We start from the raw sequence: 23,925 nt of genomic DNA, 5'->3' as shown, positions 1-23,925 counted from the left end.
TAATAAATAAATAAAGTTATCTAATAATCTTTTCTGGGAAAAAATGAATGAAAAAGAAGAAAGAGTAATACTTAAGAGGGTATGAAAGTTTGAACCCTAATTATTGTTTGAACAACACCATGTTAAACGTTTGCATGTTTGAATATTGAGTAAACCAATTAGGATTATGAATATTATCTATATCAAGCAATGGATATATTGCTAATTAAATAAGAGAATCTAGACAGAGATATATCATAATAATATTAAAATGAATAACAAAACAGATAGACTCATGCATAATCAATACAGGAAAGAAATATAAAGGGAAAAGTACTACTATATATTAAGGAATATATTAAATAAGAACAAATTCAATAAACTCTAATGAATTTTAATCATTATAATTTTATATTTTAAAAACAGTATCTGATTAGGGTACGTTAGAAAATCGGAAATTACATACTCGATCCCAACATTTACTCTATTTATTCATGAAAAAATTTCAAATAATTTTTATGCAAATAGAGTAATACGTACTTAAATTAACATTAATTCATATTCCTTAAGCATATATCAAGTAATAGGAGACGGTTTAGTGAATTGTAACGAATCAAGAGTAAAACAAAAAATGTGGTCGTGCAACAAAAAGAACACGATAAAGTGTAAAAATGAAATGGGTATATATTACAAATCGATTGAAAATGTGATTTTTAAATTTCAGTCTTGTATTTTCAATTGCTGCCTACTACTTGATGAAATTTTTTTTTTCAATTTTTATTTTGGTGAAAGTTTATTGACTTAACTTTCCCTCCACATTTTAGAAAATATTTCAAAATGATATCTTTTATAAATGAAAGTTATTCTGTTTAATTTACTACGTTTTATAAAATAACTTGAAACAAACTGATTTTTTCATTTGTTATAATATCATATCTATTTGATTGCAATACATATGAGCTCAATTTCATATACCCATTATTGATATATATTGAAAGAACAAATGAAGGGTCAGTGTTGTGGAAACAAATTAAAATTAATACGAAGACTTTTCATTACCATAAATTGCAAAGGTTGAGAAGTGGACACCATATCTTCTCTACTGAGAAATGTAAACCACTCGAATGAAATTATTTCTTTTGCAAAGCCAAAACTAAATCAAAATCAGAATTCAACACTTTGTTCAATTTCTTTATAATAACTTCAGAGCCGATGATTTTTTTTTTATTATTATTTGTCTTTTGACACTAATTTTGACTTTCCCATGAGCTATTTCTCAATTTTACTTTTCGAAGAGTCGGTGGGACATTGTGAAGAAAAGAAAGAGTTTGATATGACATTGTTTAAATGAATTAACTTTATTACGACATTAGACAATTATCAGACAAAGTGATGGATGTCACACGTTTAGTCTAATGAAGAATGCGACTTGTCAACATAACAAAATGCAAATTTACATTTTGTTTGTGTTTCGTTTGTAATTTGCAAAGCAATAGTCTAATACATTGCTCTATATCGCATCACATCAAGTGATATCATATGAAACAGCTTTCTCCTATATTTGAACTAGAAGGAAAAACTTTTCAATTCAAAAAGGTAATTGAATTTTGGAGATGTTTCACGATACAAAACTGTTAGTTTTAGGACGACCTACCCAATGAATCATAGACCGAGCTTACATGGGAGAGTTGCAAGCTTCCTATCTATCTCTGCCAATTCGCTAAAGAGAGTACTCAAAATGATGGGGGAAAATCCTCAACAAGGAAACTAGAGCCATGGACTGATTCTACCAAACAAACTAAGCTATAGCAAAGATTGTCTTCAATCAGCGATAACCAACACCGATGTTCACCTCAAACAACCAACTCGGCAAAGACGTGTCATTCATCTCGAAAGAACAACTCTAACAACTAACTCGATCGATTATATACTAAAAGAAAAAAAAAAACAAATACAAATATAACATACTTTGAACTGTTGCTATATCTGGAAACATTTTCAAATTTTGCAGCCCTACAAGGAGTAATATTTTGTTTAAATCAAGTGCAATAATTATATGAAAAACTAAAAAATATATCTTTATTTATTGAGTTCACATTCAAATAAGTGGTTAATTGATGGTAAAACAATCTATAAAAATACATACTTTTTAGGGTACACAAAACTGCACCAGATACTCATAACTCAACTCAACTCAAAACCCCAACCATAGATTTTCTAAGCTAACTCAACTGAACTTTGTACACCAAACAATATCAACAAAAACAATTATTACAAACTTAATCCAACTCTTATCAAACACCACTAATAAATATTTAATCTATAAAAGTGTCTAGCATGAATGACAATTTGATGACTTACGATATCAGTCTATCAACCCAAGTCCTTCAGATAAAAGAAATTGCTAGGGTTGAAAGTTTAGGCAGGGTTGTTTACCACAGTATTTCCACTTGGAAAATGAAGACCAAAACGATGAGTGGTTGGTCCAAAAATTTTGATGGCAGTCTAACTATTTATAATATCCCAACTTTTTTGCATGTATGAAGGCAAAGGAGCATCCAACTCCAGACATTCCAATCTTGAGCAGTCCTGATCTAGAGAATCATTATGCAGTGCAAAAGAAACATCTGGTAAAGTCAGTTGCTTACAATGAAGGTGTAGACGAGGATTAGTTTCTGCAATACTTCCACTTTCAAAGTCAAGACCAAAAGGGAGGAATTGTTTCTTTCCTTGATTCTTGTGGAAATTATAATGAAATGGTTTCCAATTTTTATGTGCTTGCCATCCATATTTGTAGTCTCCAACTATAGGCGTTCCTAATACCTCGGCACAGTGTACACGAAGCTGCATTGAACACATACAATAAAGGTATATTAAGCCAAAAATCTGTAGAAAACGAGATGGATACTTGTAGTGGTTGGAGCTATGGTGTGCTGGATGGTACCTGATGTTTTCTTCCAGTGAGGGGACACAACTCCAACCAAGTGTATCCTGAACAATTGCCATGCAATAAGAGAACAGAATCTGATATTTTATCTTATAGCATAGATAAGATATGCGCTTTGGAGTTATAAAGGAATTAATTAATTTTGACCGAAATGCTTTATTTTAAAACGGTAAATTCTTGGCATGCAAAGTGCTCTTTCTTTTTCTTGTGAGACTTTCTATCAAAAGTCACGCAAGTAGAATTATATATAACTACTAGAAAATAAAGCATTCTAGCCATTTAAGAGGCATTCAAATTTTCTCATTCTGAACTAAAAAGGAAGAATAACAATGTATACAAGTTCTGAGTTATATTCTACTCTCTCGATTATAAAAAAAAGTCCCCTCCTAATCGAATGATCAGATGCAAACTTTATTAGAAACAAGATCAAGAGATGATCTCATGTGCCTAATGGCTAATACAAGCTGCCCAAGTAATCTAAAAAATGAAAAACCTACAAAGTAAACAGTTTAATCCATGTTCCTACGACGTTCCAATGTGCTTTCAATATTTGGACTAAAATTATGTCTATTGCTCGAAAAATCAGCATGAAACGTTAAATGCTTCATTTAGAAAGGGTGAAGTGCAAACCATGATGAGATTTGATCACTTTATATCTAGTAATTGCTTGCTGAAAAGGCATAGGTTCGGCATTATCAATGACCATAATTCGCTCTGATCTTCCATCATCCAAGACAATCTAAAATCATCAGAAGCACACTAAATTACAAGAGAAAATATAAGGAAAAAATACAGATAATTACTCACAAAGAAACCAATGCAAATGTATGTTTACTTAGAATAGGATAAAACTTCCAAGATAGTTGCTTGAAAGAAATTATACACAAACCTTTCCTAGTGGAGCTGTAATTAACCCCTTTGAACGTCGAGGAGAACCAATTACAAGTGCCCAATACCTTTTTAGCAAAATCTTTTTTTCACTATCAACATGGTTTGCCTTCAATGCAATGAACAGTAAAAGAATTAATCATGTCAGTTTGAACAATAACGATGCTTTATATGTGTTTTTATCTCTATCAGATTTTCATTTTGCTTAATAGAAAATATGAGTACAGAGAGAACTACATGTTTTGATGCATCAAAAGTTTTCTCACGGAAGACAGAATGAAGAAGTGAAGTACTTGTGGAAGTCCTGCCCATTATCAAGATGCCACTGCTGTCCCTGTCAAGCCTGTGTACCTAGCAACAAGCAAAGCCCATATCATTGTTTGTAACAAGATAAAGATTGCAATACACGTTCATCATAAAAGGAAAAACATCAAACTAGAAAGACACTACAAATGCCTTTTTTGAAATCCTTATATGGCATGCTATTTAATGTAGTTAAACAAACTCACGAAGTCAGAGGTTATCATTTAAAGAAAAACTTACTAGTCGAGGTGGTTCTGAGTAGCCATAACTTAAACAACTTGCAGCTAATTCATCTAAACTTCTTTTCACACCAATACCACCCTGCAGAAACACTTTTATTTACTGGAATTTTGGAAACTAAGACCATGATCATTCAAAAGGATCGATTAATGGTTCAAGTTGAATACAATACCTGTACAGGCAAGCCGGGAGGTTTATTGATAACAAGTATTGCTGGATCCTTATACCAAAAAAAGAAAAAAGAAAATGTGTCACTAGCAGCAAGAGGAACATAGGGGTGTTTCATGTTTGTTACAATATCTACTATTTCCTACTCATCCTCTCTTTCTCTCTTTGTTACCGTACATACCATTTCCTACTCAAACTGAAATAGATTGCATTCAAACAGAGACAATTAAAACACAAACTAAAATAGTTTGCATCTCAAAATCAGGCTGTTATAACCCACAAACTATAATAATCAACTTAGTGCCCCAATTACCTGTACCTCTAAGTGTTCTTAAACCCACCTTCCTCTAAGTGTTCTTAACCCCACCTTCCTCTAAGAGTTCTTAACCCCACCTTCCTCCAGGCAACAAAAAACAACAGCGAAAAGTGAAAACCTTGTATAATACTAGACTATGCATGAATGTCTCTTCGTCTTTATTGCAATAATCCCGAGTTTTCTCTGTAGAGAATACTTGAGCGGAGATAGGGAGAAAAATTTGATCACCTACGTTCAGAATGTCCTTGGCTGCCACCTTGCAATAACTTAAACATGTTAGTAAAGATCTAAGGAAGTTTCCTTCAATGTGGAAAACATGATAATCAAATGTTATATAAATATAAATAGAGAAATTAATATCTCTGTAGGTATAGAAGATAGCGGCTCACTCTTTTAAGTTGGTCTCGAGCTTCCAAATTATATTCAGAATTTTCAATCATAGAAGAACCTCTTCGAACCTGAAAGACATCAAAAGGAAAACATTCATAAACTAAAGAAGATGCTTCAATTTAACAATAAAGTCGAAATCTGACGATGCGAATTGCCACACTAACATTCAATTGCATGCTATTGCTATGGCAAGCAATTGAAGAAAGATCAAAAGACATCATTTAAGTTAGCTTAACTGATTATTCAATTGCGAGAATTCAACATAGTATTAAGTGAAATTGAGGACGGAACCTTTCTCAGTCGAAATAGCTTTTGCACGAGGCTCCTCGGCAATTCGGGGCAGCAATGAATCACCCATTTCAGAGCAGTTATTGCAGCGGTGGAAGTTTCTACTTCGGCTTGAGCTCCTCTGTTCAGTATGCGATTACCTAAAATCGAAGCATTTACAGTCGCAGTGTATGGAGGCAGCGTGAACCATCTATTGCTTCCCTTCTCATTCTTCTGTTGGGATACGGGTTCGGAGGCGTTACTCAAGGCTAAGGTGGACTTCAGCACATGAAAAATTGAGAAATAGAGAATTTCGCTGCTGGGATCAGTGTAAGACGGGGAAGTACGGAGAATGACGGAAGGGCGGAAGAGCGGCGGGAGTACCATGGTGGGTGGCGCCGGAGGTAGAGGAAATTGAGGGGTTTTGTATTTGGACCAAAAACAAGAAAATGGGCCAACACATATATATTGGATATGGCCCATCTTGACGTCCGGCTGATTTCTAACGGATGGCAAAATGAAAAATGGTAAGTGTTTTAAGAAGTGATGGGAAAGTAGGGGTGGTAAGTCCAACTCGAATAACTCGATGATCCTGACTATTCAATTCATATTATATAGGTCGAATTTAAATTTTTGTTTTTTTCTCGAGTTGGGGTTGGATCTCGAGTTTGGGTTGAAAAATTCGGTTCAATCAAACCCAATGCGAATTAATAATATATTTATATTATATATATTATTATTTATTTAAAAAAGTAAAGTTATGAGTATTTTGTTAAACGATTGGGTAGGGAGTTGAATGATTGTATGAAAAATTAGTAAACGATTGTTTGAAAGTAGAAAGCTAAACGATTGCATAAGAGGGTAAACGATCGTTTAGTTTTCTACCTTCCAATGATTGTTTACTTCTTATATGATCGGCTAAATTTTCATATCGTTTAAATTCCTACTCAACTGTGTAGGAGGTTGTAAGATAAACGATCGTGATAACATTCATGCACAACCAAACATAGTTATAAATGTTAGCTGTTGAGTAGTTACAACAATTTTAAACTTTAAAAATACTAGTAATTAAAAGAAAAAACCGATAACCCAACCTAACTCATAAAAGGAAAATTAAATCGGGTTATTCAGGTTGTCAACCCAATTACCAATCCGAAAATATATGGGTTGGGTTGAGAATGTCTCCCAACCTGTTTACACCACCGTTGGAAAGTGATTTCACGTTTGCATCGTCATCTTGAAAAATTATTAATTCGTCTTTGAAAACTGCATAAGTATACTACTCGATACAAGATGTACAATATTCGATAACCTATACTATATGCTCTATGCTATATACTAGATACTACTCTACTCAATATTTAGATACTGGATACTTGAGAGAGATATATCAGAGATGTTACTATTAGGACGATGCAAGGAATAAGTTAATCAATTGCATTATTTTGAAAAGTTTGGTCATAATTCATTTCACGTAGAAATGCATGTGAAGTTCTTATAGTTTTGATTTAAACGTTGAGAATTTAGTGCGAAACCTTTTCTATTTCACTATTTTTCATTTCTTTCTAATACTTTCTAATAGTGTAGATAATGAAGTTAAGATAATTAAATCAACCATCTAACAAAAATATAAAATAATCCCATATGTGAACATAGAAAGTAACTAAAAAAAGATCCAATTAGATAATAAAGCAAAGGAAAGTTGATATAAGTTGCCACTAAAAATATATCCTCTCAAATCTTTGATTGAAAATATAATTTTAAAGCCAAAAGCAACTTTTATGTCCAATTATAAATACTAAAAGTAGGATTGTTTTTTTTTTTTTTAGAAAAAGACAAAAATTAGGTAAAAGGATTTTTTTTTTATAAATCTTTTGTCTTTATTGTTAGAATAAATCTCCAAACATTGAGTGAACCCACATCTCTTTTTATTCAATTGCATTTGTTCATTGGCCCTCCACACTTTGTATACTATTTTTAGTTTGGTCTATGATATTTAATTATCCAAATTTATCCACATTTTTTCAAAGTTCATAAGGAAATGTTTTAATTCTTTTTTTTTTTTTTTCAAAATCAACCTCTAAATTTAATATTAATATTTGTTGACAATATAAAGACTAGATTTGGTACATGGAATAAAATAAAGGAATAGTTGCAAATTTAACAATTATATTCAAAATAATTAAGTATATAACAACATTTTAAAAAAATTGCAAATATAGCAAAATCTGTCAAAATCTATCAATGATAGGAGTCTATCACCGATAGACCATGTAGCAAATGTTGGTCTATCAGTGATAAACCATAAGAGTCTATCAACGATAAAGTGTATCACTAATAGATTTTGCTATATTTGCAATTTTTTTAAAATATTGCTACATACTTAATAATTATTCTAAAAATTGCTACCTATTATAATTACCCTAAAATAAAATATTAGAATATTATATTAAAACAACAATAATATGTTATGTTTTGATTTAATAATTAATATCTTGATTATTAGAATACTATATTTAGAAAACCATAGTTTGGACATTCAAAAGTATAGCCTTTAGTTTTCTTTGAATGATTTGATTGATGTAAAGGCTATTTTGATACTTGATTTCCTTTTTTTTTTTTTTTTTTAGAATATTAAAAGAGAAGAAAAAATAGAAATAATTAACCTTTTTTTTTAATAAAATATATTTTATTAATTATTTAAAAAATTGGAGTTGACAAAATTGACAAAAGAATTTCCAAATTACACACACCTTTCTTATTTTTTGTGAGATTCACTACATCCAACATATTTAACTCAATGTAAATAGAAATAATAATTTTGATATTTCCAAAAACAAAAGAAGAAGAAGAAATAATATTACCCACACGAACTTGTAAAGTTACCATCCATCATAATTAGGAGTAGATATCAATGCTAACGTTTACCATTGTAAAAATTACCGTTCACGGTAAAATATTTCAAGCCCCATCCACATTATTTACCACTAAATTATGGATATCACTCATCTGAGTTGACCACTTCTTCCTGATCTCCTCCACAAGCTCTTGTATGTTAGACTCCGATGGGCCGCCGTCTGCTGCCGCTTTCTCCGCCGCAATTTTCCATTTCAAAGCATTTTCTCTAAGCTCCTTTGCCTTCACTCCAACAATGGCGTCCCTCAGATGTTGCTCAAACTCATCCCTCTCCACCAATCTCTTTTCCGACTCACCGCGGCCAAGCCGGATCCCAACACCGTATTCCTCCACCAAAAACTTGGCGTTGGTGACTTGATCCCCCCACTGCGGCAGCACAAGCAACGGCACGCCGGAGCTCAGAGCCTCCACTGATGAGTTCCATCCACAGTGAGTAACAAAACAAGCAATGGAAGGGTGAGAAAGAACCTTCTGTTGTGGACTCCATTTCACAATCTTACCTCTTTCCCCTGCTTTCTCTAAAAACCCATCAGGAAGAACATGCTGTTTCAATCCTAAACAATCCGCCATGTCTTTAGATAAAGGCTTCATCACCCACAAGAACGAAAACCCAGAATTAACGAGTGCGTGAGCCATTTCCTCGATTTGTTTCTGACTCAAATGAACGATGCTTCCAAAAGAAATATAAATCACCGAATTCGGTGCTTTCGAATCAAGCCACTCGAAGCAATCATCCGCTTTCAAGAAATCGCCGGAGAGATCCGCCTTTTTGTTATCGTCGGAAAATTTCAGCGTCTTGAACAGAGGACCAATCGGCTTAATAGGACAAATCGTCGACATATGCTTAATAATATCTCTCTCAAGTTCCTCAAACGTATCCATTAAAATACAAAATGGTATTGACACGTTACGAAACTGCTGCAAAATCGACCGTCCAATCACCTTATACTGCCCATGAGGGTGCAAAAAGCTTGGGATTTCGTCGTACTTCAGTAATGGAAGCGATGGCAACTGAACATCACAATAAGGATCGGATTCAGAAGGGAAATCCACAGATTTACGAGAGTAATGATAATAAATCGAGAAAACTGAGCAAGATTGAACCCAGAGAACAGAACAGGGGATTCCGATATCGTTAGCCACATCACAAACCCAAGGAACAAAGGGGTTTCCAATGAGACAAGAAACCGGCCGATTCTCACCAGCGCGGCTTTTAAGCATCTGAGTCAACGCCGGCTTTCCGGTGATCTGAAGCTGCGGCATGTAAAGGTCCAAATCCCGACGTCTGGGGTCGTCGAGTTCCCAGCCGTCGTCCCAAAACTCGAAGTCGATGAAACCAGAGCCGACAGGGGAAGGCTGGTCGCCGATGCTGCCAGCGTTTTTGAGACTGAGGCCGAATTCGCTGGTGGTGGAGATGGTGATGTAAAGACCTTTGGAAGCGAGCTTTTTACCGAGGCGGATGGTGGGGTTCATGTGACCCTGGCCAGGAAACGTAACAAGAAAGACATGGCAAGGAGTTTCGGACACAGCCGGCATTTTTCACCGTTTATTTTCTCTGTTATGCTCCTAAGCTCTTAAAAATGGCGACTCGTAGAGTGAAGATGTGATGAGTGGAGCCCTTTTTGTCCGATTTTATAGTAACAATTCATGTTGAGGTTGGTGTTAGTTCGTCCGTCCACGCAGCAAACGATCTTAAAGAGTATAGGCGCCTCAGATCACTATGATGTCAACGTCACCCCCTAAACATATTTATGTATATATAATTTGAAAATATTTGCATGCATGGACATTAAGCTATGTATCAAATAATTAATAATTTAAATTTTTATTTTCATACATTTCAATCAACCTCCTCCTCAACATTAATTTCCATTTTACAAATATAATCGATAGACAAAATAATTTCTATAAATCTATTTAGTTTAGTAATTTAGTTTCTATTAGTAAAAGTTTACTTACCTTCAAATTAAGTTACGAGTTTAGTTCGTTTGTATTTTTATTGACCGTATTGGACTACATGGATGGTCTTATTTCACAAACATTATTTTTCAATGATATTCATTGATATTTAATATCGATGTTGAACCTAATTTACGTATATCAAAATGGAATTTTCATATCGTGAGTCTAAAAACTCATATAGATTAATAATTAGGTTGCTTTTACGTAAGTCTCAAACTAAGTTATGAATATTATTGTGGCACTAACTAGATATGATATATTTTTAGGGTTAATGAGTATTTATAAAAAGACGTCCAAAATATATTTGTAGATATCTAGGGTTGGTGCTCATTTTTGCTAAGTAAATCCATTAGAGAACAAAGTAGGTGTAGATTACAAACAATTAGTATTGTTTATTTATTTATATCAAACAACTACTTCCTAAAAACCCTCCAAGTTCAAAGAAACATCCAAAAACCAAACGAATGAATCAAGAGCCTTGAACCCTCACTAAGTATTCTTAATCGAGAGGGTTAAAGTAACTCAAACGAAACTTTACAAACTATACATAGTGTGTAATTCGATTTCTTATGGAAAAAATAGAAAAAGAAAAACATTTCTTATCCTCATAGTCTCTTAAATCACCAATTGACCCAACATCTCACTTATTTGATCTAAAAATTTAAATCAATAAATAAAAATAGATTTAATATAATATCTAACATCATCAAATGCAACAATTACATCGACAACGACCTTCTTTTACTGTGATAAAGCAGTAGTAATTATTCAATCAATTATGTATTTTAAAATATTGATTGAATATATGTTAATTGTTGTGAGATGTCATAGTTATTGTGTTGGAGTTTTAATTTGAAAAGAAAATGGTTACGTATACTTTTCAAAGGGAGTTTTTTTATTTTCAAGCTTGAAGTTGAGTGTGGTCATGAGATATCTATAGAAAAGAGAAAATAAAAAGGAAAAAGGAGAAGAGAGAAACGTGATGGTCACGTAAGTAATAGAATTAGCCATAAACTTCACATCATTCAAGTTTTTAAAACAAAACTCAAATTAACAATTCAATATCGTCTAATACACTATGATAGCTTTAAAGTCGGATGTTTGATTTCATATCCTATAACAAAATTTTAGTCAAATTTCAAAAACAAAACAACTTTTTTAGTTTTCAAATTTTAGATCGGTTTTTTAAATCATTGGTAATATATATAGATAGATAGATAAAAAGGAAATAAAATGTTGAAAATAAAAGTATGTCTATAAGCTTAATTTCTAGAAAAAAAAAACCAAAATTAGCTAAAAACGAGACCTAAATTATTAACAAGGACATGGCCTAAACAACTTTGTGAAGTGATACTTAAGATTTTCTTAAAAGATATATATTTTTTCAATAAAATTATTAATTTATAATTAGAAGCTTGTGATCACATGTTACATGTCTAATTTACATTTTAAGAAATTGTTCATGTTCTCCTTAAGAATTTGAACAACTTTTCCCCCCTAAAACCTCTATTGAAAAATTATTAAAAATTTGAAGGAAAAAAAACAATATACAAAATGGGTAAAGTTACGTTTAAATTCTCATCTCCATTGATTTTCTTTCTTCGTTAAAAAGTTGAGTAATAGACTCTACACACATATATATATATATTAAGAAGACGTAGACTAATAAATACATATGTTACCAAGTTGGTAACCATGTTGTCATTCTATTTATCAACCTACTCATAAGTTGCCATTTGAGTCTCCCAACATTTAAAGAGAGATGGGTTGCAATTAATGTATTACCAAAGTAAATAAAAGTATTTCCACTAAGGTTAGTAGAATTTATGGAAAATAATAAATGAGAAACATTTTAGAAATTTTTGATATCGACATTTTTAGTAAAATTGGAATATTGATATTTTTGTCAATATTTTTCATTTTAAAATTCGTTTTGTTATATCAACCGAGATCGATTTGTTAATTTATTTTTCTTTTAGATCAAAAACAAAATCTACTTTAAATTAAAGAAGTCACAATAAAAACACTAATAAATCAAAATACATAGGTTTAAAAGATTATATAAAATAATAAACATACGATGATCATTAGTATTGATTATGGTTCAATAAAAAGCCGTCACCTTTCATTTTATTTTTCACTCTAAGATTTTCGTTAATTATTAAAGTAATTTGTAAGTATATTTTTAATTGAAATAATTATTAATTTTTTAAATTAAAATTAATAAGAATCTAAAATTTGAATAAAAAAATATTTTTAATGTTTTTATTTATCAAGCAAATAACAAAGAATGAGAATACTTTATTCCTAGGAATCTTTCAAGTTCTTGGGCTACAACATTCCATTTCATGTGTATGGGAATTTTCCCATTCCTATATTTTGATTTCTTATTTAGATTTATTAAGAACCACGTAAAAAAATCAACTAATATATTTCAAAATGAAACTTAAAATAACAGCGACGTATTCGAATATGACTTATTATATAACTTTAAAATAAGAGATTATCTATAAATTTAAACCCTCCAACTAATAACAATTGATTAGAAGACACAGAGGAACAAAGAGAAGGAAGAAATTAAAGGGTGTGTTCTAAACCAAACGACAAGCAACAAATAAGAAAGAAGGAATGAAACATTGTTTAAAGCAATGGATAAATAGGAAAGAAGTAGGGAAGATGTTACGAAATGTATACAGAGAGAAAGGGAAGAATGGAGAGATTGTAGTTAGGTTAGGTATGGTGAATGGCTAGAAACGAAGCCACATGATCCAATCTCATCCACACGTTCCACCAAAAAGTTCTTCGTGCCCATTCAAACCCTACTTTTGTGTCTTATTAATTCTTGATGTGACCAAGGGGCTGTTTGGGACCTGCCATTGTGTTACCACCATTAAAACCATCGAGTGTTCAGTAGGGATTTTGAGATATAAGTTAGTTTATGAGCTATATTTTATCTTAAAAAATAGGATAATTTGTGAAAAATGATAAAAACAAGATGAATGACGAAACTTTTGTTAAAAATAGGGTAATTTTTTAAACGAGGGAAGTCGTGTAACTTCTGGTAATTCACGTCAGCCTATTTCGACCATTTTACTTACCAATTTAACTATGTGGATAAAAAAAATAAAAGAAGAAATTTATAGTTTAAATACGTAATATAAAAAGTTAGAAATAGAAATTTTTGAAAATTTTAGTTAAAATTAAAAAATTTGAAATCAATAATTGATTTTAAATTTATTGATTTTGTTTTTGTATCCAAACATGGAAATTCATTTTAAATCACAATTATTTTTTCTTTCCATTTAACACATTTAATAAGATGAAATTTGGCAATTTTGTATAAAATTTGACAATTTAACACATTTAACACTTTTTTTTTTATTTTAATTTGATTTAATACACATTTAACACATTTTTTTATTTTAACACATTAAATTTAGCAATTTTGTAGGTTTTTTTTGTCCTTAATGCTGAGGTTTCTTTCTTTCCATTTATTTTAAACATTGAGTAAGGGTTTTTTCTTCCCATTTAACAAATATAATACAATTATTTTAATCTTTTTTTATATATTTTGTTAATATCGTAGATTGAAAATATTTGTTTAATATTTTTTTAATAACATATTTTATTAATATATATATTTCTTACAAAATTGAAGATGGTAAAAAAATTGTATAATTTTGATTGAGAAATAATCAGATTAAAATATAAAAGATGAATTTAGTAAGAAAAATTAAAAATTGAAATTGTGATATATATATATAAAAGAAAAAGGTGTGTGGTAACATCAACTTATTGAAAATGTTGACCCGTCTATGACTTCGATTGCCAACTCAGTTAAGTACGACTTTGCCTAGTCGTGGACGAGATCCACAAATTCACTATTTTATTTTTTCAATTCTAACCTATTTTTGGCATTTCTTTTTAAAATAATATTATTAAAAAAAATTCATAGATTTTCTCTACAAAATAAGATTGTTGTATTTATGTAGCTTGTCTTTTATCTATCATAGTTCGTCATAAATTGATTGAATATGTTTCGTTATACTTTCAAGCTATTTTGATTTTTTTTTCAATATTTAGAAAATAATTTTTTATTTTATGGGAATGATTAACTGTTTTCTTGAAAGATGAAAATCTTTTAATTTTTGTTATTAAAAACTTTCATTTTAGTTTTTTTTAAATGAAAATGGAAGATACGATTTTGACAATAGTATCCAAAGAACAAAAATATTAGGATTATTCTTCTAAAAAATATACGTTGCGTGATTATTTTCATTCTTTTTCTTTCTATACCTATCTATAAAAAATGATATAATTGAAAATGTATCGAAAATCTCACAATGATTAAATAAAATGGGTGACAGATATATAAGTGAGAACAATTATAATACCAGATCTTTTGAATGGTACGAAAAGCAAAACTATATGGTTCTACATCAAATAGAATAATATCATACGACTATTTAGAGGTTTAGAGTTTTTTCTCCCTTATAATTACCTACAACTATATATTGAAAAACATGGCTAACTTGTATTAAAAAAAATCTATAAGAAAAAAATGCTAAATTATTTTTTAATTCTTTAATTGTATTTTTTAAAAAAACGAAAGATATTTTTAAACAAAACAAAGTCATATTTTTTTTAGTCAAGATAAATGAATGAGAGGGTCAGTAAAATCAAAATAACCACTAACAAAAAGTACTTTAGAAAAATTGGAAAATAAAATGGAATGATATAATAGTGATTGTCATTAGATACTGATTTTTTTTATATGATTGTTGACTTATTTATATATTTACTACACGAACTAAAGTCTACGTGAGCCATAGTGATTAAGAGATGACATTTTTTTCTAATCGATTAGTTAATAGTTTTTAATTATCATATGATATGATCGTTGTGTTGTTACTTTCTATTATTTATCACATAGTACATTTGATTAGCCGCTTTTATTGTTGTCAATTAGTAGTTTATGATATTATCATATCACCATCGTTTGATTACCTTATAATTTTTAATTACTATTTGATTACTTTTTCTTTACATAGTTTATAATTTATGATATTTGAATTTCATTATATTTTATTACTATTTAATTATCTTCTATTCTTTGGATAGTTAAGTTTTGATAATTACATTCATATTGTCATTTAATTACCTTTTTAATTCTTAACATTTATTAATTTATTAAATAGTCATTGAAGTAGCAAGTAATAAATAGTGGTACTAAAATGATTTTCTAGTCTCATTAATCCTACTAATTACTAATAATAAAAGAGAGAGAGAAAAAAAAAAAAAAGAAAAACAATTATTTGATTTCCACTCCCTATATTCAAAACTACCAAATTTGACTTTTGTCGTACGGATTAAAAGATAATTAATCACTTACACAAATCTCCATAAAGTAGAAATGTCCAAAAAAAAGTAAAGTTAAATTTATAATAGAAATCGTACTTGCTGATTCGTTGGATTGAAAAAAGATGTAGTAGGTAGAGTTTATATATTTATATTTACAATGTAGAGATGTTTTGTGTACGGAGAGTTTAGTTCATATCATAGAGATATTTGATGTAGTTTTTTTTTTTTCTTTTAATTTTTTAGAGTATATTTAGTTGTTGATAGTGGCTAAATATGGTATAGAGTTTACTTATGAATTATTAGTTCATTCAAAATGAAAGTCAATGGATGTGACAAATTTGATTTAATTAAATTGTGGGGATTGTTTGGACCCATTTCATAAATGAAGTTTTTGACTTAAATAATAAGTGGAATATCCTAAAAATTAAGGTATGATTATCAAAGATACCATCTTAGGTCCCTAACAATGAGATGACTACTTCACATCACATCACATCTCATCTCATCTCAACTTTGGGCCTCCAAACAATTAGATGACTTCACATCCCATATAATCTCAACAACTCAACTTGGGCCTCCAAACAGCCCAATTATGCTATATATTTGTCAAATCCTCAAACACCATCTTTGTAAAATAATTTAAATTTTGATTTGGGTAATTAATTATACATAGATATCTAAACAAATTTAAATTATAAAGATGGTGTTTAAATGAGTTGTTTTTAGTTTGAAATTAATTTACGAGTTTAGTATTATTTTTTTTCTGCGATATTCACTAATATTTAATATCAATGTTGAATCCTTTAATTTATGTATATCAAGACGAAATTTTCACGTTTATGAGTATGTTAACAAATATATTGATATTGATATCGATATCAATATGTATTTTTTGGAAGTTTAAAAACTTGTGTAGATTAATAATTAGGTTGTTTTTACATAATCTCAAACTAAGCTATGAATATTGTTATGTTATTTATATTGGACTAACTAGATATGATATGTTTTTAGGGTTAACGAGTCATTTATAAAAGGACATCCAAGGATATGTTTGTAGATATTTGATGTTTGTGTTCATTTTTGCTAAGGAATCGATATACAACTAGTGATGTCTATTTATTTATTTTAAACAACCGCTTCACAAACCTCCCAAGTTCAAAGAAACACAAAACCATGTTAATCACATCCAAAAACCAACTAGTAAACCGAGAGCCTCAAAACTTCGCTAAATATTCTTAATCGAGAGTGAAAAAATAACTCAAACGAAACTTGCAAACTACATAATGAGTAAATTCGATTTCTTCGTAGAGAATAGAAAAAGAAAGAGACATTTCTTATCTTCATTGTTTTTTAAATTACTGAAAAGTGACCCAACATCTAACCTCTTCGATTGATCAAAAAGTTTAAGCCGATGGGCAAAAGCAACTATAATGTAATATCTAACATCACCTATGCAACAGTTTCATCGTCAACTACCTTTCTTTACTTTGATAAGACAGTACTATGTAATTATCCAATCAATTGTCTATTCAAAAACATTGCTTCAATATATATTGGTGTGGGATCTCATAGTTATTGTGTTGGAGTTTTGAAAAGAAAGGTTACGTAGACTTTTCAAAGTGATTTTTGTTTCCAAGCTTGAAGTTGAGTGTGGTCATGAGATATCTATAAAAAGAAAAACAAGAAGAGATCAGAAATGGGATGGTCACGAAAGTAATATAATTAGCCAAATTTCACGTCATTCGAGTTTTAAACCGAAACTGAAATCAAATTTAAAACTAAAAAAGTTATAAAAGAATGTAATATTTTGATAAACTTAGGGATCAAATAGAATTTAGATCCAAATTTTAGAGACTACAAAAGATTTAAAGTTGTTTTATTTTCTTACAACTTCTTATGTCATTGATTTTCATCTTTTGTATAACCAAATATCTGGGGTGTAAACGGATTGGGTTGGGTTGAGGAATATTTTCAACCCAACCCATATTTTCGGGTTGGTTAGATTAACAACCCGAACAACCCATATTATATTTCCAATCCAATCCAACCTAACCCATATTTTAAGGGTTGGGTTGGGTTGTCGGTTTGTATTATTTTTTTTCATTCTTAATATTTGTATGGTTTAAAATTGTTGTACAACGTCGATAAACACTCATATCCAAAAATTCAAACATTTATAAATTCAAAGTTTCAAACATCTATAAAAGTTCAACATTCCAAACATTATCCAAAAATATTAAATAAACAATAAAACATCTATAATATATATATATATATATATATATTATTAATTCGGATTGGGTTGAGTTGACCCAAATTTTTCAACCCCAACCTAACAAAAAAAAAAATCAAAATTTTCAACCCAACCCAACCCATATAATATGAATTAGATGGTTCGAGTTATCAATTGTTCGGATTATTCTTATACTCCTACTAAATATATTCATTCATAACCAAATTTTCAATGAAGACTCGTAACCACTAATTTATGTAATTGAGGATACCATTTTGGGCCTATACCATGAGATGACTTAACATCCCATCTCATGTCATATCATCTCAACTCAACTTGGGCCTCCAAACAGCCCTTATGCTAATATTTGTCAAATTCTCAAACACTATCTTTGATTTATTTTTGCCACACTCATATGAAAAATCTTCGTGTTTAGATTGTATATTCAAATGATTAAATTAAGAAATAAGTTGTTTTAGAAAAAATATCATATACTTGACAACCACTTAAAATAAATTTTAAAAGAATAATTTATAGAATAATACGATTTAAGATAAACACCTAAAACTAATTTTTAGAAAAATAAATTTCGTGTGTTTAATGGTTAATGTTCTAAGTTGGTCATTTTTTTTTTTTTTTTATCGTTGTTGGCTTATTTTTTACAATTGTTTCATGGTAATCATTACTGGTCAACTTTTGTGAATTGTTTTTCTATGTTTGTTATCGACTAACTGCCAACGACTATTTTATCATTTTACGGTGAATGTCCCAACCACCTCAAACCATCATCCTCGATGATCGGACGAATTTCTATCAAAATCTCCACAAACAAATTCTATATATATATATATATATATATAAATCTTTTACTCTATTACAAATCAAACAAATTTTTGCCTAAGAACATGTTTGAAAAAAAGTTGCCAAACACGTATGTGTGTTTTTTTTAAAAGAGTTTACAGAGAAAATGTTTAAATGAAAATACATTTTTTAGAAAATATTTTTTTCTTAATTCATTTTAAACAAGTCCTAACACTAATAATAAAAATCTTAACAAAATCTCGAAATAAAATAATCTTAAAGGAAAACATATAGTTGTGTATAGGGATATTCTAAGTATATATCAATCATTGCATGCACTATCCAACCTCAAATTAATTTTATAAGATAAATAGAAAATATGTTTTGAATTTTGATTCATTTTAAAATGTCTTTGGTTGTTTTTGAGTTAAGTTGAACTAATTTTGTTCTATGCAAATTTTTCTTCAAAAAAACAACATTAACATTGTGTACAACAATGTTCATCAAATTAATTTTAACACCTTTCAAGTGTAACTTCAATTTACATTTAAAGATCAAACTTTTATGGTTGTGATTTATGGGTTGTCTTAACATATTTTCTTGGTTTTGATTAAGAAATTTTAAATATTAGTTTTATTATATTTACGTCATTATGTTCTGTGTATTCTTTTAAAATACAAAAAAGCTAGCCAGTAAAATTAATGGCAAGTTGAATTTTGATAACGTCTCATATTTTATAATTGAAATTTAAGGTCATTAGGCCGTGCATAATCTTTCTAATCAATAATTCAAAAGTTTTAAATCGAAAAAGTAAAGAGGTTTGCTTTCTTATTTTATTTTTGTTACTAAATGGCCTTAATGTTCAAAATTTCAACTATTTTTATTGTTATCTTTCTTTTGAAATTTCAAAATTTTGAAAAGTGAAAATAATTAATGTATATTACAAAGTTGGAGTTAATAATTTATTGTTCATTTCCAAAGTGTTTGGTAATAGTGTTGTCATGGATGACATCATGATTCTAATAGGGCCAAATCAAAATTTTTAATATTTTGATTTGTTTGATGAAAAGAGAGCTTACCTACCATGCTTTTAAATTTTAATTCTTTTTCTATTTTCCCACATGTTTGAAAAAAAAAAAGAAAAAAAGAAAATTAAGGATTATAAGATTCATGACGCTGTACTTTTTAAATTGTAAAAATAGTAAATTTAAAAGCGGATAATATATTTATAATAGCCGTCTGATTTATTTAATTATTTGTCAATATTTATCATATAAATGAAAGAGGTGTTTGTTTTTTTTTCTAATGATAATAAAAATGGATTTAGGCTTGATTGGAATTTATTATAGCTAAGTTGTAATCATCATCTTCCACAACTACTACACTTTTTAAAAAATGGTTGGGGAATATGTTTTGTCTTATTATAATTTCCAATCAAGACCGATTTCGAGATTGATTGCAAACTTAACTTTATTTCATCATCGATTTTTTGTGCTTTCTTGATGGAATCTCAACTAAGATGAAGATGAAGATGGTATATGTTATTATTGTATTTTTTCTAATTTTATGTAATCTTCCTCCTCAATTTTCCGCATCTTATTTTAAGTTTATGTTTTCACGTTTGTTTGATTTGGAAATTTATATAGGGATTTATGAATTGCTCCTTGTTTCTTTTTACTTCGAGTGATTGTGCCGTAGTTTATTGAAGAAAATAAAATCTTTTAATCTTGTGTGTGGTTTGGAAAAAGATTACATGCAATTTCGGTCTTCGTTATTATCGAGAAAGTTGAAAAAAATTGATAGATTGGATACACAATCATAAGAAGTTAAATTTTTATTCAAATTTTGGGATCGATCTTGGCCACGTCGTATCAAGAAAAATTATTATAACGGATTTTCAAAGCGAGTGCTAATTCTGAAAAAATGAAAACTCTTTGATGAATTATTGTAGTTAAAACAATTATCGTGGCTTATACCTTTTTTAAAAAGCCAATTATCGATATTCTATTTCATAATTATATAATTTTTAAAAACTAAACTTAGAACACTACATTCACATATTCAACCTATTGATTTGTTTTTGTATCAATGCTTACCTTTTAGAAGTGGTTTTTAAGCTCAAATCAAAATTTGAAAGCTAAAAAAAACAAAGAACAATAATTTTAAGAATTTATATTTAGAATTTATCTAAGAATAATCCAAATATATATTTTCTTAGAAAAAAGAAAAAACATTGTAAGAAAATAAATAACCCGTCACAAGGGTCGTCATAAAAGTTAGTTAGTGTTTGTTGATGCCAAATTTTAGTTAAGAAAAAAATATTTTGTATAGAGAAACCGAAACGAAGAATAGAATTCAATATCTATGTCAATAACTAAATAACAGAAAATGACTAGAAATCGTTAGATACTTCATATGAAACAATATAAGAGAAAATGACTAGAAATCGTTAGATACTTCATATGAAACAATAAAAACGATGAGTTTAGGAACTCTTTTCTTTCTTTCAATCCCATGAGTTTCATTAATTCATTGTTCTTGGAGAATTGGATTCCAAAGTGTTGAAGCCAATCCCCCTAAAGGAGCCCTAACTTGAGCTTCATTCTTTAATAATTACTTAATGGATTTTATCAATGGACTGATGAATGTCTAAATTTGTCATTCTACATTGGGTAGTACCTTATCCCAATGATTTGGTCAATCTAATCCAACAAATATAATATAATACACACAACTATCCCTCAAAGGCTCTCAAAGTGCATTATTAGACAGCCACCATCAACATATGGCTTCTAAACAATCTCCTTCACATGTCTTCCTTGTATGCTATCCCGGCCAAGGACACATCAATCCCACTCTAAGACTAGCCAAGAAACTCGCCGCTGAGGGTCTTCTTGTCACCCTTTGCACAGCCGCGCATTTTGGCCAAACACTGCAGAAAGCCGGAAGTATTCTCGGCGGCGACCAATGCACTCCCGTCGGTAATGGCTTCATCAGATTTCAATTTTTCGAAGATGGGATCGTAGAGATTAATCCCAAAGATATGAACTTGGACCGCTTCGTTGCCCAGCTCGAGCTATCTGGCCGGCCGTCGCTTGTCGACCTGATAAAGAAGCAAACCGCCGAAAACCGTCCGGTTTCTTGTATGATCTTGAACCCTTTTTTTCCATGGACTTATGATGTTGCAGAGGAGCTTCAAATCCCCTTTGCTGTTCTTTGGGTTCAATCTTGTGCTGTGTTCTCGATTTATTGTCATTACTTCCACAAATCCGTCCCGTTTCCTACTGAAATTGACCCCACAATCGATGTTCAGCTCCCGATATTGCCACTTTTGAAGAACGATGAAATCCCAAGCTTCTTGCATCCGAAGAAAACCTATGGCGTTCTGGGAAAAGCTATGTTATCCCAATTCGGTAAACTATCGCCAGCCTTTTGTGTTTTGATTGATACTTTTGAAGAACTCGAAAAGGAAATCATTAATTACATGTCAAAAATCATTCCCTTGAAACCCATAGGTCCATTGTTCTTAAACTCCCAAAAATTAGAAATAGAGGTCTCTGTTGACTGTCTAAAAGCAGAAGATTGCATGGATTGGCTAAACTCAAAGCCCCCACAATCCGTCGTCTACGTTTCATTCGGAAGCGTCGTGTTCTTGAAACAAGAACAAATTGACGAGATCGCTTATGGGCTTTGCAATTCAGGATTCTCATTTTTATGGGTTCTGAAACCGCCGTCTGAATTTTTTGGGAAACAACGCCAAACTTTGCCGGAAGAGGTTGTGGAAAAAATAGGGGAGAGGGGGAAAATAGTGCAATGGAGCTCGCAAGAACGGGTTTTGTCGCACGAATCAATCGGGTGTTTTGTGACGCACTGTGGGTGGAATTCGTCGGTGGAAGCCATTGCCAACGGCGTTCCGGTGGTGGCGTTCCCGCAGTGGGGGGATCAAGTGACCAACGCCAAGTTTTTGGTGGAGGAGTATGGAGTTGGAGTGAGTCTGTCGCGTGGAGTAGAGGTAAATGAGTTGGTTACGAGGGATGAGATTGAGAGGTGCTTGTCGGACGTCATGACCGGCGGCAGTGGAGAGAATGTATTCAGGCAAAATGCTTTGAAATGGAAGAAGGCCGCGGCGGCTGCGGTGGCGGACGGCGGCTCCTCCACCCGAAACTTCCAAGATTTTGTTGATAAGATTAGACAGATATGAAATTCGTCTCTTCCAATAATTTACCACAAACATCAATCTATGTCTCCATTTAAACTCTACCTATGATTTACTTTAGTTTCAATTATAATTTGACTTTAATGATATCAAAAAGTTTTTAATTATTGTATATTTGATTCCTAAGTTTCAAAATAAACATATTTGAACTTGTTCGTAAGATTTGGATAAATCATTCATTTTTTAAAAATTTTAAATTTATAGGATATAAAATTTAAAATCAAATTATCTTAAAATGAAAAAATTTAACAAAAAATTAACAAAATAATTACGTTTAATAGAAAAATCTATTTTAGTGTTTTTTTGTTGTTGTTGAATGTGAATAGTTTATAATAAGACAGAATGGCTCAATTAATTATGTCCCTAAATTAAATCCTAATGGTCATTAAAAATAGTTAATTATATAATATACTAATTAGTAAAAGAATGGATCAAGTTGAGTTCACATTGGTATATAATTAATTCATTGGACTAACAAAATCAAAATATTGTAAAATTGTTTGGTTGAACATGATCAGTATAACTATGAACAGTTGGTATCTAGTTGGTTTTTACAATTTTTATAACGTCGTGTAAATCTTGTTGTATAAGTGAAACATTAAATGAATTTTAGCATACATGTTTATCAAACTTTCGTATTGAAGTAAGTAACGCCTCAATTGAGTTAATTTTTTTTTATCAAATATTTTAATTTTGAATTAATTGATTTGATATTTTTAAAAATTTATTATGAAGAGTTTGTAATTGGTTAGTCTATGAAGAATAACTAATTGTGTTATTTCATTTCAATTATCTTATTCCAATTCGAAGTGTTTTTCCTTTTTTGTTTGTTGTTTTCTTTTCATTTGATCTTGAATTGAGAGTTGAGAGTAAGTATATCGAAAATATTTGCTAGATTTGAGAGAAGATAGCGGTAATATGTTTTTGTTTTGTAGCCC

General features: G+C 30.3%; 3 protein-coding genes across 3 annotated transcripts; 1 reads left to right on the top strand and 2 right to left on the bottom strand.

The window, feature by feature from the left end:
* Window positions 1-2,031: 2,031 nt before the first annotated feature.
* On the bottom strand, window positions 2,032-5,943 carry LOC103495275 (RNA pseudouridine synthase 4, mitochondrial). The gene is made up of 10 exons (XM_008456774.3): window positions 5,523-5,943; window positions 5,231-5,299; window positions 4,960-5,097; window positions 4,530-4,577; window positions 4,358-4,438; window positions 4,052-4,165; window positions 3,816-3,923; window positions 3,557-3,665; window positions 2,924-2,970; window positions 2,032-2,823 (listed from the first exon to the last, which is right to left on the bottom strand). Exons 1-10 carry the CDS (start codon window positions 5,883-5,885, stop codon window positions 2,485-2,487), a joined length of 1,416 nt encoding a protein of 471 aa, XP_008454996.1. The 5' UTR covers window positions 5,886-5,943; the 3' UTR covers window positions 2,032-2,484.
* Window positions 5,944-8,301: 2,358 nt separating this feature from the next.
* On the bottom strand, window positions 8,302-10,122 carry LOC103495274 (gallate 1-beta-glucosyltransferase 84A24-like). Its single transcript, XM_008456773.3, has one exon. It carries the CDS (start codon window positions 9,948-9,950, stop codon window positions 8,460-8,462), a length of 1,491 nt encoding a protein of 496 aa, XP_008454995.1. The 5' UTR covers window positions 9,951-10,122; the 3' UTR covers window positions 8,302-8,459.
* An 11,142-nt stretch (window positions 10,123-21,264) lies between these two features.
* Window positions 21,265-23,099, top strand: LOC103495273 (gallate 1-beta-glucosyltransferase 84A24-like). Its single transcript, XM_008456772.3, has one exon. It carries the CDS (start codon window positions 21,557-21,559, stop codon window positions 22,970-22,972), a length of 1,416 nt encoding a protein of 471 aa, XP_008454994.1. The 5' UTR covers window positions 21,265-21,556; the 3' UTR covers window positions 22,973-23,099.
* Window positions 23,100-23,925: the final 826 nt, after the last annotated feature.

Source organism: Cucumis melo, chromosome 1, assembly GCF_025177605.1.
Source record: "Cucumis melo cultivar AY chromosome 1, USDA_Cmelo_AY_1.0, whole genome shotgun sequence".
NCBI classification, from domain to species: domain Eukaryota; kingdom Viridiplantae; phylum Streptophyta; class Magnoliopsida; order Cucurbitales; family Cucurbitaceae; genus Cucumis; species Cucumis melo.
The sequence above is the reverse complement of the archived record's forward strand: the minus strand, read 5'-3'. Positions and strand labels throughout refer to the sequence as shown.